Source organism: Diplotaxodon limnothrissa, linkage group LG11 (assembly GCF_057381915.1).
Source record: "Diplotaxodon limnothrissa isolate DT_005_m linkage group LG11, D_limnothrissa_male_GT1.1, whole genome shotgun sequence".
Lineage (NCBI taxonomy): Eukaryota > Metazoa > Chordata > Actinopteri > Cichliformes > Cichlidae > Diplotaxodon > Diplotaxodon limnothrissa.
Genome location: NC_140606.1, coordinates 38567258 through 38587199, shown reverse-complemented (window position 1 = coordinate 38587199; position 19942 = coordinate 38567258). Strand labels below are relative to the sequence as shown.

At 45.4% G+C, this 19942-nt stretch overlaps 1 protein-coding gene across 1 annotated transcript; it reads right to left on the bottom strand.

The window, feature by feature from the left end:
* Nucleotides 1–242: 242 nt before the first annotated feature.
* Nucleotides 243–19730, bottom strand: plin6 (perilipin 6). Its single transcript, XM_085366004.1, has 8 exons — nucleotides 19675–19730; nucleotides 17334–17373; nucleotides 16796–16994; nucleotides 16623–16705; nucleotides 15727–15964; nucleotides 12363–12544; nucleotides 737–1003; nucleotides 243–653 (listed from the first exon to the last, which is right to left on the bottom strand). The coding sequence occupies exons 1-8, from the start codon at nucleotides 19728–19730 to the stop codon at nucleotides 243–245; spliced, it is 1476 nt and encodes a 491-aa protein (XP_085222130.1).
* Nucleotides 19731–19942: the final 212 nt, after the last annotated feature.

Below are 19942 nucleotides of genomic sequence, written 5' to 3'. Positions count from 1 at the left end.
TTTAGGAAACCTCTTGTAGGTTTTGCATGTTGCCGCCTGTCCACAGCGAGAACGGCGTCAGCGATCAAATGATAATTTGGTGACAGCTTTGCGGCTGAACACGAACGCACAAACCAGCAGCAGCTGAGGCAGGTTCGTCTGATCATCCAGGACTGAGGTGGCCGGCTGTAATCGCTCGGGGGTCGGGGTCAAAGGCCGCGGTTGGTGGGGGATAAGGGTGGGGTCAAACCTCAGCGTGGTGTTTAGGAGTCGGTTGTTTCTGTAGCGTTGGCAGCATTTTCGGAGGAGTTGGGGGTCAGGTACTCGAAGGCCTTCTGGCTCTGGGAGACGAACTGTTTGAGCGGGGCGAGGAGCAGCTCGGCGGCAGATGGCCGTCGAAGGGCGGCGCCTTCGGAAGGGAGGGGCGTGCCCTCCACCTCTGCGGCTTGGGGCTCCTTTAGACTCGAGCGACGACAGCCATTAGTTGGGTCGGGGCTCACAGGACCCCCGGAACCTCGTGCAGCGCGGGAGTACAGGCTCCGGCGGCGGCGAGGACGGCCGTCCATGGCCTTCAGGAAGAGGCTGTTACTGGAGCCACGACGAGACGAGTTGTCGGATACAAGCTCCTCTTGGTTCAAGAATTCCTCCACCTCCTGAGGAGATGGCTTCTGCAGCTGAAAACAAATGGGGAGTGGAGTTGGAAATCCCGACATGTCTCAGGTGTGTTACAGGTGTGTTGCAGGTGCTTTCTACTCACCATGTCGTAAAGTGGTGTGGTGTTGAACACGAACTGAAGGATGATCTTGGCCACTTCCCTCAGCTCTTGAAGCAGCTCCTGGATTTGGAGGGGTACTGCTCGGACCAGACGAACCACACGCAGCTCTGCCAACATGGTCGCCCGAACTCTGACCGCATTCAGAGAGGCCTCTCTGAGGGCCTCTGCTTGGTACACCAGCGCCACCAGGAGGCCCTGCAGGAATTGCAGCAGGTCACCGGACAACTTGAGGACCCGAAGCAGACCAACCTGCAGGGAACAGGTGCTGTTGTTAGAACATCCATGAATCTTGTGTCTCTTCAGCAGTAAACTTACTAAAATGGTGAATGAACTCGGAAGAATTCGACTTTTTCACTCCTCTAGCTGCTTTGTTCTTCAGCTTCTGTCTTTTCACCTCCTTTAACTTTTCTGTCACATAAACCAGAATTCCTTACAGCTGTTTTACAGTAAACACATACATGTATCTGTTAGTAGCCTAAACATGACCCATCATGGACAGGTGCAATGGACCTATGCATGGCTAACACATTCAACAATTCTGAGACCAGGAGGAGACACAAACCCAACCTCATGGGGTCATAAGCTACTCCCAGTCCCAGTTCCAAGCCTGGATCAATGAGAAGGTGGATCAAACATGCAACACCATCTGGGAACAGATCACAGTACCCGAGGATCTCCAGGATTTAGTTTTTGGTGTTATTATGAAGAAAGTTCGCAAACAGCTTGATTGAGTTCCTTTACCCCGGTGATGAATTCTGATCTGTGTAGTGAAATACTGTGTTACTGTTCAGTGGGGCCTCTCTGCACTTTCCTTAAATCTGTAATAAGTGAGTGCTATACCCGAACTGGGACACTCGTGTCCTTTTGTTGGCATAAACTCTCCGTAAACCTCTCAGAGTTTACGGAGACAGCAAATTTTCTGGGACACAACGGGGGAGAAAAATTGGACCGGTACCAGCTGGAAGCAGAGCGACACGTGAGGACACAGAAAGCAACGCGTGAGGAGGGATTGCTCAGGAACAAAGACGGCAGGAACAGCAGGAATGAGATGAGGGCCCGTCTGTCACACGTCCCCAAATGTAATCAGTGATGCATTTATTTTGTGGAGGAAAAGCACTGAATTAACTACACTCACATGTGAAAGGACTCCAGTTCGTACTGGTATTTAGAAGAACCATGCCTCCAGCTGAATACTTCTTTTGAAGACTATAAACTAATAAAAAATATCTTGTTTCAGGATCACAGTGACACGTAATCTGGTCCATAAGCAACAGCTTCAAACCTGGAATTTGGGCTCTTAGATGATAAAAACATCCATTCATTTATTTCGCCTGCCTGTAAACTCGTGGCAACACTGCATTATGTGGATGAAAGTTCAGTAATAAGAGGAATTATGTTTGTTTGCCTCACTCCAGAAAGGCTCACAGCAACAATCTGCATCACTTACTTAAAAGGAAAAGGATCAAAGTGTAATTATACATCAGGACACTGATTGTTTCCTGTCCGACGTTCACTCCACACGGTCTAGATTTTCCCCTACCTGCAGTAGCCGCACACACAGACAACCTTCCATCCCATCATCCTTTATGTGAAACATCATTTCCTTTCTCATTTTTCTTACTTCCCTCGCCACCTTCTCTTTTATACTTGCTGCTTTCCTTCTGCGCTCCCTTTTCCTCTTCCTTGCCTCGTCTGCATTTACTTCGTCTCTGCAGGTTAAACACTCAGGGCTCACCGAGAGACAAAACTCTGTCTAATTTAGATTTGGGCCAATGTAATTGCATATAACATACATACAACACAAACTGCAGATAAGTTTGGATCTGTGTAAAATGTAAACAAAGTATGAATGCAATAATTTGCACATCTCATAAACTCATATTCGAACTGAGATATTTTACTATTTCATGAAAAGTATTCGCAGCAAAAAAGTTGGGAGAAAAGCAAGTGGTGCTAAAAATAAACAGCAGGAGGAACATTTTGGAATTTATGCTTCCAGTCTTTGGTCCTGTTTATTGGAGTGACAGCTGACTGAGCATCAGCCGACCAATCAGAGACAAGCCAGGATGCGTAACGAGATATTTACGCAGAGATTGTTGTTTTTCTCTCCGAATACAAAATGTTCTCAGGTCTGTCCTGGGAAATTTGGGGTTCGGGTATTTGGGTCAAACTGAGACAGCGGGCCGTGACCTTCTGTGCTGCTGACAAACAGCCACTTGAACACGTGAGCGCACAGCGACAGGCTAATGAAGCGGCTGATTGCTGCTGACACAACAACATGTTGACCAGCTCACCTGCAGAGACACGTCCTCATTAGTCTGAATGAAACAGGACAGCTGCGCCCACAGCCGAGCCTCAGAAATGTGACCAGCCTGTGCTTATAAGTCACACTGTGGAGGAGATGACAGGCTTTTGCAGGGTCACTGCGACGTGCCTTTCACAGCACGGCCAGATACCAGCAAGAAGAAACAAACTGCTCACTGGTGAAGTAAAAACACCACAGAAGCCTTTCATGTTTCACAGGGGAAAGGATAGAGTTCAGTGTTTCCTCACACCAAAGATGCTTTTGATAAAAGACTCATTAAAACTCAAAGAGCTGAAACATTTTAGGGCATCCAACTCGTTTTATCGCTCCTCACTACTTCTACTGCATGCGGTGAATCACGATGCTTCAGTTCAGAAGGCTGCACCAAAACTGTGAAGGTCTTTGCTTTCCCGTGGTGCTGCACGCAGTAATGGTGCTATCAAAGCAGCAACACGTGGAGCTTCAGCAGCAGGTCTAATTCAATCAGTTTGATTTTATAAAACCAAATCACAACAACAGACGCCTCAAGGTGTTTTATACGGTAAGATAGAGACCTACAATAACACTGGGCGCAGTCAGTGTTTGGCTCAGTGATCAGGACGACGTAATGCACAAACACAATCTAGACAAACATTGTCACGTTTCTGCCTTTCATTCAAATAACTTCACAATCCTCTGTGTGCATCTTTACACACACACACGTCGGGTATTCATATCATTTTGGTCCCCACAAAGATTCAATTTATTTTTATTTATACAGCGCCAAATTACAACAAAAGTCACCTCAGGGTGCTTTATAATGTCAGGTAGATCCTACAATAATACATACAGAGAAAACCCAACAATCATATGACCCCCTATGAGCAGCACTTTGGCGACAGTGGGAAGGAAAAACTCCCTTTTAACAGGAAGAAACCTCCGGCAGAACCAGGCTCAGGGAGGGGCGGGGCCATCTGCTGTGATTGGTTGGGGTGAGAGAAGGAAGACAGGATAAAGACATGCTGTGGAAGAGAGACAGAGGTTAATAACAGATATGATTCAGTGCAGAGAGGTCTGTTAACACATAGTGAGTGAAGAAGAAAAACTCAATGCATCATGGGAATCCCCGGCAGCCTACATCTATTGCAGCATAACTAAGGGAGGATTCAGGGTCACCTGGTCCAGCCCTAACTATATGCTTTAGCAAAAAGGAAAGTTTGAAGCCTAATCTTGAAGATATGAATATCAAGATGTGTTTTGAGTGCGAATTATCATTTGCATTAAAGATAAAATTGCATTAATGGTTTAGGAATGATCTAAACTCCTGAGTTTAAAGGTACTTAAACAATTGACTGACAGGCAGTTGAAGTGAAGGTGGCCGTTATTACCATGAAAAACCAAAATTAAACCAAAATAAGAACAGCAAAAATCCACAATCTGCTTAAAAAGTCTCAAAAAGAAGGAATCCACCAACGGGATCAGCAACACTGAAAGGTCTGAAACACACAGGAGACAAATCGTGGTGCAGACGTCTTTCCTTGTTTAAGAAAACCTCCGCACAACATGGGAGCGAGTGAAGAACGCGATGATGAGGTCTGAATCGGGACATGAGTGGAAATACAGAGTTTACGATAGACTGCACTCCACTGAAGAACAAGAAGGACAGACCCGACTTAGGAAAACTTGGATTAGCCAGAAAAAAAGCCGGCACAGAAACCAAGATGAAGTTGGAGCTGAACGATGGGAAAAGCAGAAGCAGAGAAAGAGCTCGTGAGCTGAAGCAGACACCAGCAGGGTGATGGCGTGGGCATGAATGGCAGCAGGTGAAAGCGCCTCACAGTTTAGACTGACTAGTATTAAAGTAGTTAAACCAGTCCTTAAAATTAAAGTTAGTCTGTCCAGTTATTGTACATAAAAATGAATGAAAGTCCAGAACAATTCATGACAAATTTTAAACTCCTTGAAGTGACGCTGACAGTCTGCACTTGTGATTTAAACTGTCCTGTAGAGGCAACGCTACAAAAACTGCTTCTGTACAAACACTGAGTGTAGTGTAATGAGTGTTTCTCAGTGTAGCGTAAAGTAACAGGTTGCATCTGTGAAATACAGTTAAAATCACCCACAGATAAACTTCTCATTGTGCACTTTGAGGGCAGAGGCTGAATATCATGATGTAGATCTGTGTCGCTCTGCATGTCGCTGATGATGTTTTAAACAAGCTGAGGCCGTGAGTCTGAGCAGACCACACTCGGCCGTTATCGCCCCATCAGCTCAGACGCTCCACGCGGCACGTAGGCAGCGAGCTCCGCTTAGATTACAGCCGTCTGCTGAGGAAGCACATCCATTTATCTTTAATGGAGCTCATTTTCCCGAAGGCAGGAGACTCCCATCTGTGTGCCATCAATCCATCCCTCGCTATTCAGAGAACACTTGTGTTTTCTTTAACAGCAGGACATCTAAACTGACGCTGATATTTATTTTCTGTTCTCATCCACACCCTAAAAAACATTTACAGAATTTCACTCGCATGTGCTGTGCCAGTGTGCCTGCACATGTGATGTGACAATAAAAAGTGATTTGATTTGATTTGATTTACACGTGAGGCCCGGAGGCCAAAGTCAAAGTGACCTCGGAGATGTCTTTATGAGCCGTTTCCTGTTGTCATTACAGCGCCGTGAATACAGGTGTGCCTGCAACACCTGCACCGAGCAGGCTGGAGCTTCCTCCCATTGCTTTCATTCATGTTTTAGTGTCGAGTCACGTTTTCTCTCTTTGGATTCTTCTCGTTTAAAATTCTTCTCAATTTATCTGCTCACATAACAACGCTAATCTGTACTCGATCAAACTGAGTCTGATGTGTGTGTGTGTGTGTGTGTGTGTGTGTGTGTGTGTGTGTGTGTGTGTGTGTGTGTGTGTGTGTGTGTGCGTGTGTGTTCAGGTTTCTATGTTCTCAGTTTTAGGACTTTCTGGACAAACTGGCCAAAATGTTCCAAGATTCTTAAGTTGGAACATTTCTGACTTGTCAGGCGTGCATGAGGTGTTTTTTAATGTCTTACGTCCCATTTTAAGTGCAGTTTCATCCCACAGCTTCTGGGATGGTTTCATTGGTTTGCACAGTCACTTCTGAATCATGTTTCTTCAGGTTTATTGGATATTTTATGTTGAATTGGATAAAAAGAAAAGAAAGACACTTTGAACAGGTTGGACTTTTGTATCGGAAACTTCGCGTGTCGACCTCTGAACCCTCAGACAGACCTGTGTGTTGGGCTAATTTGCTTTCATTTTTTAACAACTGGTCCTCACAGAGCTAGATAAACGAGACCACTCGTCTTACAGCAGCTGCTTCACGTCTCCTCGTTTGTTTGTTCTGGACGGCAGAAGATTTCTATCATGGTGAAAATGACAGAAACGTTTGTTTTAGGGAAGAGCTTGCTGCCGCCGCCTCTCAGCGATAAACGCTGGTCCCAGCCTGAGAGTCATAAAAGCTGCTGGGAGGAGAAACGTGGGGGTTTTAGGATAAACTGAGGAGGACGAGTCAAAGGTGAACGCTACTGTAGAACATCTGACCAATGTTGTTCATTAATGCTGCTTTAATATACCTGTTCCGTATTAGTATGCTGCGCATGCACGCAGTGAGACGGGAAGCAAGAGGAGGGGACCCGCCCCCTGGAATGGAATGACTAACGTGTAATGGTTGCTTTGTTTCGAAGTAAATGATGCTCGATGATATTCACGAACCCTGAGTCATTATTGAACGACAAACATGGTGTCAGAAGTGGGATCATTTCCAGAAATGCTGCAAGTCATCACAAACACGGCAATTCAAAAAGAGACCCGTAAACCACATTGAAATGCAGGCGCACGGCAGCGATGAAGAAATGTTCTATGTGAATGGAATTGACATAGACACTATAAATCCCTGCTTTCCATACAAGAATGACATTTTCACCACGGTGCATATTAATGGAAAACCCTTAGAGCTCAAAGTGGACACTGGCGCCAAATGTAATGTCATGCCAGCTAACCTTTTTGAACAACTGAGACATGATGAAAAACTCATGCCATCACGAAACACTAAACTGGTGGCATATGGGGGAGAGGAAATTCAAACAGCTGGCACAGCAACACTCTCATGCCACTCTGCAGGCAAGGACTACCCTCTGCAGTTCTTCATAGTGAAACGAGACGTACAACCCCTACTTGGCTTACCAGACTCACTTCACTTACAATTAATCACACTAAACAAAGAAGTCCACCATGTGACTAAGGAAGTGGAAAGCACCTTTTCAGAACAGATCTTCTCAGAGTATTCAGACCTCTTCGAAGATAAACTTGGTAAACTTCCGGTTATCTATTCCATGAAAATAGACCCAGAAGTCACACCAGTAATAAAGCCAGCACGCAAAATACCAGTTCCAATGCTAGACAAGGTTAGAGCAGAATTAACCCGTATGGTCGAGTTGGGTGTGATCACCCCTGTCACAGAGCCAACAGAATGGGTGTCGTCCATGGTGGCGACCCACAAGAAAAATTCAGATGAGATCAGACTCTGCATCGATCCAAGAGACTTGAATAAAGCACTAAAACGCCCACATCATCCTATGCGTACTATAGAGGAGATAGCCGCCCAAATGCCTAACTCCAAAGTCTTTTCCGTCTTGGATGCGAAATGCTCCTTTTGGCAGATAACACTTGACCACCAATCATCCATGCTCACAACTTTCAGCTCACCGTTTGGCAGATTCCGCTTTCTAAGAATGCCATATGGAATAAACTCAGCCAGTGAGGTGTTCCAGCGTGCAATGGAGCAGATCTTTGCTGGATACCCCTGTGCTATCATTGTCGATGACATACTCATCGGTGGAAGAGATATGAAAGAGCATGAACACAATCTCAGAAAAGTACTCGACCGTGCAAGGGAAGTCAAGCTGAGACTTAACCCCCTGAAGTGCAAATTCAGTCTCAAAGAAGCCTGCTACGTTGGCCACGTCTTCACAAGCGAGGGCTTGAAGCCTGACCCAGCAAAGACCAAAGCAATTGAAGAGATGCCCACACCTGAAAACGTCACAGCTCTCCAACGCTTCTTAGGGATGATTAATTACCTAGGAAAGTTCATTCCTAATTTCAGCGAGCTTTCAGCCCCACTTCGGGAGCTAACGTGCAAAGACGTACAGTGGTGTTGGCTCAAGCAGCATCAAGATGCATTCGATGCTTTAAAACGAAGCCTGACCAGTCCTCCTACCCTCAGATACTACGACGTAAAGAAACCCGTCACGCTAACGTGTGACGCATCGCAGCATGGACTCGGGGCTGCATGCCTCCAAGAAGGCGCCCCGATTGCCTACTCATCTCGTACTCTGACACAGACAGAAACGCGCTATGCGCAGATTGAGAAGGAGCTTCTTGCAGTCGTATTTGGTTGTTCCAAGTTTAATGATTACATCTATGGGAAACAAATCCAAATTGAAACCGATCATCAGCCATTAGTCACTATCTTGAACAAGCCAATACATTCAGCTCCAGCCAGACTGCAACGCATGATGCTTAGGCTGCAAAAGTACAACTTTCAGATAGTGTACAAAAAAGGCTCGCAGATGTACCTCGCCGACACTTTATCCCGTGCTCCCACAACCTCGACGGATCAGAACAGTGATGAAACAGCTGACTACGAGATCATGTCGATCCAGCAAATCTCTTCTTACAGGCTGATGCAGCTAAAGGAACACACTGCCTCAGATCCAGAGCTACAGAAACTGAGCACTGTCATAATGAGAGGATGGCCTTGCAGACAAACTCAGCTGCCCACAGAACTTCGTCAATACCACCCATATCGAGACGAACTCACTCTAGAAGATGGCATTGTCATGAAAGGGCTGAAAACAGTGATTCCTAAATCTTTGCAAAAAGATTATATCGTCATCCTCCACAGAGGGCACCCAGGCATGGAAGCTACTAAATGCAGGGCCCACATTGTGTTTTGGCCCACAATGACAGCAGATATTGAGCAAGAAACAGCTGCGTGTCCAGTGTGCAACAGCACAAGGCCACATCAACAGAAAGAGCCGTTAAAGCTACATCCAGTGCCGGACCTACCCTGGTCAACCGTCGCCACCGACATCTTCGAGTGGAACGGACAACATCACCTGGTTGTAGTCGACTCTTACTCAGGTTGGTTCGAAGTAGACCTGCTTCCAGACCTAACCGCCAACACTGTCATCACAAAGCTCAAAAGACACTTTTCTGTCCATGGCAGCCCGCACAAAGTAATATCAGACAACGGCACTCAGTTCACCAGCCAACGCTTTGCAGACTTTGCTTCAGCATGGGACTTTGTTCATGTGACAAGTAGCCCAGAATACCCGCAGGCCAATGGATTGGCTGAACGTGCGGTTCGCAGTGCAAAGCAGTTGATGGAAAGATCAAAGAGAGATGGAACGGATGTCTTCCTTAACCTACTCAATCTCCGCAACGTGCCACGAGACAACACATTAGGTTCCCCAGCTGAAAGGCTGATGTCAAGACAGACGCGCACGACCCTACCCGTGTGTAGACGTCTGCTCGTTCCCAGCCCCAAAAGCAACAGAACAGTTAAAACAAACCTACTTCACAAGCGCCAGGCACAAAAGAGATACTATGACAAGTCCAGCAGACCCCTCCGCCCCCTCATGCCAGGTGAGGTTGTGCGGATGCAAACGCGTCAAGGACATGACTCCTTAGGAACCATCAAGGAAGCCCGCGAAGAGCCCAGATCGTACATCGTCCAGTCAGGAGCTGGAGAGTACAGGCGAAACCGCAGACATATCCTCCCAGTCTCTGAACCGCCACCACCACACGGAGATTCCCGTGATGATTACACCGCAGCCCAACCACCTACCACTGACTCCCCACAGCACATCCAAGAACCCGTGACACAAACCGACGAACAAACACATAGCCACACGCAACACTTCACACAAGCCCCAGTCCAGTCCCCCTGTCGCCCGGCACGTGATGCTTACATCACACGATCTGGGAGGGTCTGCAAACCAAACCCCAAGTATGAACACTAAGGCATAAGAGATGGACAGTAACACAAAAAAAAAAAAAAAAAAAAAAAGTGGACAGTACAAGTGATGTGATGTCAGCAAAGTTAAATGCTCTCCGTGTCCTTACCAATGACACAGTTCAAGGTGTGAAGTAAGTTGTTAATGTTTAGGCTAGAATGTTATGATATGGACATGTTGTTAACGTGTTATTGCTAAAGGTGTTGTTAGCAGTTTATACAGCCATAAGCTAAAGAGAGGGGATGTAGAACATCTGACCAATGTTGTTCATTAATGCTGCTTTAATATACCTGTTCCGTATTAGTATGCTGCGCATGCACGCAGTGAGACGGGAAGCAAGAGGAGGGGACCCGCCCCCTGGAATGGAATGACTAACGTGTAATGGTTGCTTTGTTTCGAAGTAAATGATGCTCGATGATATTCACAAACCCTGAGTCATTATTGAACGACAAACAGCTACTAAAAATAACACAGAAAACTAAAAGCTTTAACCTCCTAGGACCTGGCGTCCACATATGTTGACATCACATTTTGGGTTATTTAGACCAAAATACTCAATTTTGCTCTACAAGGGCCTGATATCCACTTACGAGGACATTATATGCTACTCTTCTATCAAAATTTAAAATGAATATCCTCATATGTGGCTCTTATTTTTGTTAGAAACAAAAATTAGGCAAAAAAAAAATCTGCTAATTCTTTGTTTTTACATTCATCAGGACCCAATCAGCCCAAATATCAAAGAGAAATTAAAAATGCTGCTGTGGAAGAGTTCGGGTCTTAGGAGGCTAAATAACTGAAACTAACATTAACAACAAAACGAGAACACACTGGACTCAAATTATCTCAGGACACAGAAACGTGCAGTTTAGTTTGGCCCAGGTGGACATATTTCCTCATGTGCTCGTCATAATTATGAGGACTTTTGTTTGTATTTTTAAAGTGTGACTGTCACAGTCAGTTCCTCACATTCAAACATAAAGACAGGTTTAAAGTAAAAACCTGGAAAGTGTGATTGACAGATACTTATCATCATCATCATCATTAGAAAAGGTTTAAATGTTTTAATTCCTCTGGTGACATCAGCCCCAGGGTCCTGAAGTCCTGTTTTTTGACCTTGTGATGTGTTTTTTCATCATCGCCTTCGTGGTGTTTTAAATCGATGGGACCATCAAACTTCGAGGTTGTTGGCTGTTGTTGTTGTTCGATAATCCTCCTTTGTGAGTCTTAAAATACGCAATGTTTACAAAACTGTCTAAAACGTTTATTCAGTATCATGTGAAACACGCGGCCGAGCCCAGAGAAGCTAGGAGATCATAGATATCGCCCCCTGCTGGTCATAAGTCAGAAGACAGGACCTGGAAGCTACGTCCAAGTTGTTATACTTTTATCCCAACTCTTGAGGCGATCGTGGCTCAAGAGTTGGCAGTTCGTCTTGTAATCGGAAGGTTGCCGGTTCGAGCCCCGGCTTGGACAGTCTCGGTCGTTGTGTCCTTGGGCAAGACACTTCACCCGTTGCCTACTGGTGGTGGTCAGAGGGCCCGGTGGCACCAGTGTCCGGCAGCCTCGCCTCTGTCAGTGCGCCCCAGGGCGGCTGTGGCTACAATGTAGCTTCATCACCAGTGTGTGAATGTGTGGATGACCGGATGTGTAAAGCGCTTTGGGGTTCTTAGGGACTAGTAAAGCGCTATACAAATACAGGCCATTTATCATTTATCTGCAGCCCAAACTCAGCTGGGGGATTGATTTTATCAATCAAATTACTGGATATGATTCAGATTACATGGAATGAATCCTGCACTATAAGGTCCAGATGTGCCCCAGCTGGGCAGTGTAGTAGTGTGCCCATAGAAGCCCCTTTCTGAGGCCCCAAAGGACAAAGTTGCGGTGAGCACAGCCACTCAGGTCAGTGTGGGATAAGTGTGGGTTTTTTCTGCCCACACAGGCCCACAGTTCACCCACAGCTACCAAAAGTGGGTCCACGCGAGGATGTCTGCTGGGTATGTGAAAGAATTTCTAAGAACTCACGCTCTCTGGACTTGCCATTTCGTTGGGGGAACTGTTGAGATCCTCCAACATGTTTAGATGTAGTTTAGTTTAGATTTGGTTCCTCTTTTAGGTTTATGTGGATTAGATCCCAGGTCTTCCGGACCTTAAAATGAATCTGATTTCTTCTCTCACTGGCATTCAGGTCGCCTAAACAAACCCCACAACTCTGTCGTGTTTCCTTTCACGTTAAACATCACACACCGAGTTCTGCGGGAGTTTGGTTTGCTCTCACCTTGTCGGCAGCGTCTCCCATCGCCCTGACGGCTCTCTGCAGCTGCTCTCTGATCTTCATCAGGCGGTGATAAAGCTGCAGGCTGAGAGTCAGCAGGAGGCTGCGGACCCTCGTCCACATACTGGGCTCATCGCCATCGTCTTCACTCTCGTACTGCTGCACCCTCAGCTCCCATTCCTGACCTGATGGATGGCAGAGACGTTCAGAGGCAGAAGGCTTTGCATTCATAAAGATAGGTTACAGCAAGCAGCCATCAAAAGTAACGTTTGTAGAACTCGTGCTGAACTGGAGTCTGGGCAGGACGTGCATTTCACATGACATTAAAGCATGTTCAGAAACTTCATGTCTGGTCTCATTTCCTGGTGTGGCCCTTGCATTTGACGCCCCTGACCTACAATAAGAAGATTTTAAAAACACTTTCGGTGACACAGCTCAAATGTCCTCGCTGTTTTAAAATTCCAACCAGGCCTCACATAGATATAAAGACAAACGGTAAACACACTCAGTCTAGAAATTTCCTCAGAGTGTCACATGAAGTGAGGTTTTGATCCTGTCACCTTCAGTGTTATTGGCGTCAACATGTGACACTGAGGACTCTGCTCTCTGATTGGTTCGTTGGCTATTATCAGCATAAAGAGCTGAAGTCGCCAGCAGCAGTTTGGGGAGTCAGCAGAGCTTCGGCTCCCTCTGCTGGTTGAATTCTGCAGAAAAATATCCCACACGCAGACACAGGCTGTATCCCAATTCAGGGTCTGCAGCCTTAAAGTATGCAGCCTCAACGATCCTCAAGGGCCGCGTACTCAAAGACCGCTAAGGCCGGAAGTGCGAGGCTTGTGTATTGGGACGGTCTAGCCTCCGTTGCGCTGCCCAGGTTGCCTAGCAACCATGATACTAACAGCTGGAAACGTGTCATACAGCTTTGTTTGACAGAAATGAAGGAGAAAATCTTTTGTTCATTTGTTTCTTTCTACATGAGCTTTGATCATTCTCTGTAAGATTAAGCTCAGCTATTGAACGGCGTATATTTTAAAGTAAAGGCTTTAAAACCAAGTTAGTGCAAACGTCACTAATGTCACATAACTTCGCTGACATTCAATTCAATTCAATTTTATTTATATAGCGCCAAATCACAACAAAAGTCGCCTCAAGGCGCTTCATAGATACAGAGAAAAACCCAACAATCATATGACCCCCTATGAGCAGCACTTTGGCGACAGTGGGAAGGAAAAACTCCCTTTTAACAGGAAGAAACCTCCGGCAGAACCAGGCTCAGGGAGGGGCGGCCATCTGCTGCGACCGGTTGGGGTGAGAGAAGGAAGACAGGATAAAGACATGCTGTGGAAGAGAGACAGAGGTTAATAACAGATATGATTCAATGCAGAGAGGTCTGTTAATACATAGTGAGTGAGAAAGGTGACTGGAAAGGAAAAACTCAATGCATCATGGGAATCCCCGGCAGCCTACGTCTATTGCAGCATAACTAAGGGAGGATTCAGGGTCACCTGGTCCAGCCCTAACTATATGCTTTAGCAAAAAGGAAAGTTTGAAGCCTAATCTTGAAAGTAGAGATAGTGTCTGTCTCCTGAATCCAAACTGGAAGCTGGTTCCACAGAAGAGGGGCCTGAAAACTGAAGGCTCTGCCTCCCATTCTACTTTTAAATACTCTAGGAACAACAAGTAGGCCTGCAGAGCGAGAGCGAAGTGCTCTAATAGGGTGATATGGTACTACAAGGTCATTAAGATAAGATGGGGCCTGATTATTTAAGACCTTGTATGTGAGGAGCAGGATTTTGAATTCAATTCTGGATTTAACAGGAAGCCAATGAAGGGAAGCCAAAACAGGAGAAATCTGCTCTCTCTTTCTAGTCCCTGTCAGGACTCTTGCTGCAGCATTTTGGATCAGCTGAAGGCTTTTCAGGGAGTTTTTAGGACATCCTGATAATAATGAATTACAGTCGTCCAGCCTGGAAGTAATAAATGCATGAACTAGTTTTTCAGCGTCACTCTGAGACAGGATATTTCTAACTTTAGAGATGTTGCACAAATGGAAGAAAGCAGTCTTACATATTTGTTTAATATGTGCGTTGAAGGACATGTCCTGGTCAAACATGATTCCAAGGTTCCTCACAGTGTTACTGGAGGCCAAGGTAATGCCATCCAGAGTAAGAATCTGGTTAGATACCATATTTCTAAGCTTTTCAGGGCCGAGTACAATAACCTCAGTTTTATCTGAATTAAGAAGCAGAAAGTTAGTGGCCATCCAGGTCTTTATGTCTTTAAGACATTCCTGCAGTTTAAGTCATTGGTGTGTGTTATCTGGCTTCATGGACAGATAGAGCTGGGTGTCATCTGCATAGCAGTGTAAATGTATGCTATGTCTTCTAATGATACTGCCTAAGGGAAGCATGTATAATGTAAACAGAATTGGTCCTAGCACTGAACCCTGTGGAACTCCATAATTAACCTCAGTGTGTGAAGAGGACTCTCCATTTACATGCACAAACTGGAGTCTATTAGATAGATATGATACAAACCACTGCAGTGCAGTACCTGTAATACCTACAGCATGTTCTAATCGTCTAATAGGATATTATGGTCGACAGTATCGAACGCTGCACTGAGGTCTAGCAGGACAAGCACAGAGATGAGTCCACTGTCAGAGGCCACAAGACATGTGGCCAACAGTCATGTTTTAATGTTCTTCGTTATTAAACATTTGCACATAAATAAGTGACATCATATTCAGTACTTACTTTTCACAGTTTACTCTTCGGCCGCTCCGCTTCTGCCGTCTGCGGCAGAATTCTCCACACCGACTGCCGCGCTATGAATTGTGGGATATATGGGACCACGAAGTCTACACTGCCACAGCCTTAAAATTCAGGGAAATGAAGGACGCATTTGAGGGCCGCACTTCGAGCAGCCTTTGAATTGGGACAGCCTTCGGCGCGCCGCTGTGACGTAATCGGCCTTGAAATGCGGCCTTTAAGGCTGCAGACCCTGAATTGGGATACAGCCACAGTGTCAAGTACTCCTATCTTTTGCAGACATCTAATCGACATAACGCTTTCCCAGCCCCTGACCTTAACCATGACCCTGACTCTAAAACCACATTTTGAGTCTCAAAAATGCCTTCAAACTTGTGGGGATTTTGCCCCACAAAGATATGTACTCACACTAAAACACACGTTTTCCACAGAAAAAAGTTGATTCTCGATAATCTCGTCTGAAATATGAGCTGCAGGGATGCATTTCTGTGTGATAACACGATAACTACAGGTGAGGCAACATTAGCTTAAATCTCTCAGACTTACAGAAAAATAGCTGTTTTGCCAAAGAGCACTACAACCCTCCTCATACTCACGCAGTGTGGGTGGGAGGGGCAGGTAGTAGGCGGTGGCGTCCTCCACGCGACTCAGCACGTCATCGAGTCCCGACATGGCGGCCTGGCCCACCTGAGTGTTCTGCAGCTGCTGCACAGCCACCCGGCCTACGTCGGCCAGACGCTCCAGCTGATCCAGAGCTGCGTCCAGGCCGTCCACCACCCACAGCTGCACGTCATCCAGGGTCAGGAAGAAGGCGTCCTTCAGGTGAGTCATAACCTGATCAGAGGCAGGCATTTACAGCGATTTAAAGTCCCTGTAACATCAGGCAGCAGCCTTCCCTGACATTGTAAACGGTTTTTAAGAGTCGTCTTTGCACATTAAGCCTTTAACAGGCTCAGAGACACTGCAAATGTTGGAGGAGATCAAACTGATACGATCCACCTGGGGGCAGCTGAAGCATGTGAGACACTTTACAATTATCTACAGTCCTGTTTGGGCCTGCCTAATGAATCTCTTTGAGCTCCAGGTTTGGTTTCCACCACCTCCTCAGAGCAGCTCTCTGTGTGTCGGCTGCTGAGCAGGAAGTGCCCAGAGGCTTTCTCCAGGTGATTTCTGCCCCCAGGTGTCCTGTTCTAGACAAACACCTGAAACTACAACTGAATCCTTTGAGTGATGTCTGAAGGACTTTAAGCTGGATGGAAAAACTACATTTATTACTTTAATTTTACATAAAGGTGATGATTTTAAATGATCCGTGTATAGCCTTTTAAAACAATGCTGAGCCTTTCTTCCGTTGGATCCTGTTGTTTCGACAGCCTGGCTGCTCGCTCGTACTCTAGTGCAGAAATTTACCGTTACCTTAACTGGCAGCGGTGCAAAGAAAAGTTTGTGACATGACCACAACAGAAACATCACATCTGTAGCAGGTACTGACCTCGTCTGTTGACTGGTTCAGGATCGGATAGGTTTTCTCCAGGTGATCAAGACCAACGAGAGCAAAACTGTTGGCAGCATCGACTGTGGAGAACAAGACAAACACGATTCAGAGGCAGCGAAACTGTGATTAGGTGAGATGAAGCTAACGGTGCCAGCAGTGCTGTCACGTACTCTGTGGCTCCAAACTCTGCAGGAGGGGCGTGGCTCGTCTCATGGCCTCTTGGGAAAAGCTGCGAACTCCGACCTCGGCCATTCCTCCCATCAGACCCAGCAGACGGTTGCGAGCTTTGACCCCCGAGTACATCGAAGTCACCATCTGTAACGCTGAGCGAACCAGAGGCAGATGGGAAGCTCTCAGGATGGCATTGGTCTGAAACACGAGGAGGAAAACCGTTACACCTCATCAGGACTACAATGGGGTTTTTTTAAAGCTGGAACTGGGAATACTGGAATATTTGGGCATTGGAGCTAAAGCTCCCTCAGGTTATGCAGCAGGACAATGATCCGAGCCCACCTCCACCTCACAAATACTTTTTCACATACTTATATATCGATACAAACACAGATCACGTTGTTCTTTTATTCCCATTCATTCTGTATTTCATCATTTGTTGCTCATGCTTCCACAGATCGAATCCCTTCCTCCTCTTCTGTGGAGGAGCTGGAGAAACGTTTGGGCGAAGCCTAAGTATGTTCGCTCTTAGCTCACCTCATGATCTGGATGAGATGACATTTCTCTTTCGCCAAATCTGAGAAAAAACAAACAGAGGTCACAGATCAGACTCGCCTCCACGACCTTCACATCAGCATGAGGCAGTCAGCTGCCAAGCCTCCACAAAGCTCACGACTGTTCGACCAAAGCCAGCATGAAAATCGTCTTTTCTTCGCACCATCCGCTCCAGCCGCCGAGCTCAGACGCAGCACAAAAGCCTTTCTTTAAAACGAGAGCGCAGAGAAACGGCGTGAAGACTTTACAGGGAGAAAATGATCTTGAGTTTGCATCATCTGAGTTTCAGCTTTACAAGTCGTCTCTGTGGAAAATGGAAAGCACCTTCAATAAGTCACCTAAAAACATCACGAGGAAAACTATTGCACCAAGATAAACGTTCTGTATTTCAGACACATAATCGGTATTTTGCAGTTTTCTGCATGAGGGAACTTTTTTTGACTTTTTCTTTATTTGTTTGTTGCTGTTTTTGATTTTCAGCAACGTCTATTTAAACTACTCAACATGGATGAAGTGGAAATAATCCCACAATTCAGACTGGGATCATTGGAAATCATCCATCCATATTCTGCCGAACTCTCTTCCAAGGAAACTCATTTGTATCCATGACCTCATCCTTTGGTCGCTACCCAGAGCTTGTGACCATCGGTGAGGGTGGGGATGTAGACTGAGTGGTAAATTGGCAGCTTTGCAACGTTAAAGTTAAGCAGTGACCACAGGTATTAGTTGGGTTACATGCATAGCTGGACTGGCTGGATGAATGAGTTGAAGGGAAGTTATGAGCTGTTTCTGAGAGACAAATAACACCAGGATCCTTTTCTATGTAGCTGACAGCTGGTAACTGTGCAGGGGCGGATCTAGCAAAGTGTTGCCAGGGGGGCAGGTAGGGCATTAACAGGGAGAGGGGGGCACAGAGATATACTTTCTTATTCTCATTTAAAATGTCTCACTTTTAATAAATAATTATCCAAATCTTACAACAAACATTTTCATCTGATGTAAAATGTATAGAAATCCATTATTGTACGTAGTAATTTTTTTAGGGTCCCATCATAATTTCTTCAGAAGGAGCAAAGGTAGTTACTGTTATCTGCAATAAACTTTGAATGAAGAAGTTTGTTGTCCTCCGCACCGCTCAGGTTACGCTGGGCAATAAGATTCTTACTTCACTACAAAGAAATAAGTAAAATAGAATAATTAAATTAAAGAAAATGAACAATACGCAGAAAATAAATAAATTAAAGGATTTACAGCGCACAGAAGTGTAGAGCGGGGTCACAACATAAACTTGGTTCTTATGCAACGGTAAAACATTCAGAACGTACGAGTGTTATTACACAAAAATGTGTTACTGTATAGGCAAAGAAAAGCGGCTGAATATTCCAGTGTGCCAGCACACACACACACACACACACACACACACACACACACACACACACACACACACACTCGGGTATTCATATCTTGTGGGGGCATCTAAGTGACGTAATGCTTTCCCCAAACATTACCTAATTGTAACTCTGACACTAAAACCACATTTTGAGTGTAAAAATGCCGTCCAGGATTCTGGTCCCCATTACGCTGTTGGTCCCCTCAAGTCAATTATTAGTTTTTGGTCCCCACAAAGATATGAATACATGCTCAAACACAATAAAATTTTTATTTCCAGATGATTTAAAAAATTGTCATTTTGTTAACATGAAACATTTTCTTTAACCATGCACTTACTTTTTCTCTAAACACTACTTGTGTAACCGTAAAGCAGGTTAATTTGCCAGGGAGCAAACCACCAACCGTCTGACAGGTGGAAAGTAACCTAGTCAGTTTTGAAGATTAACAAAGACCAACACTGAGCAGTGCTGGTTTTCTAACACTGGAATATTTCTAACATTTTGAGTTATTTTCCAGTGTTAGAAGATCAGCACTGCTCAGTGTTAGTCTTTGTTAATCTTCAAAACTGACTGGGTCACTATTAAACATATAACACTGTCAAAGGTGTAAATTTAACACTCAACAGTGTTGTATTGAACACTCAGAGGACTGGACCCATATAGACACTCTCCAGTGTTAATTTAACACTGGAGATTTTGCTGTGTATGAGAACAGAACAGGTAATAAATGGAGAATTCAAAGCCAACACATAAAAAACAGCATTTAAAGCTGCTGTTTCCCACAGATGAGAAAGGAAACTTCACACAGAGTCCTGAGCTGATCGTCCCAAACTCAGGAAGAGCTTCTGGTGCCTGCAAGCATCAGGTTTTACAAGGCGCCAGTAACAGAGTTTCTGTTTTAACTCTAACACAGACACACAGGAGAGTCTTACCCCATTAGAGGACTGTTGATGAAGCAGCTGAGCCGAGTCACGATGACAAAAATCATGAAGACACTCTGACTTTATAATCTGTAGATAAAGAGTGCTCCTGGGATTTGAGGTTAATAAACAGCGACCAGATTGGCTGGAGCGTGGTGTGATGTCACTGAGGTTTTAGACTTTAATGGGGAAATTGAATGATTGCCCTGCTGTACATGTCTCTGACTAATCAATTACCTCTGAATCAAAAGGGTCATTCAGGGGGAAAGTACAGGAAACT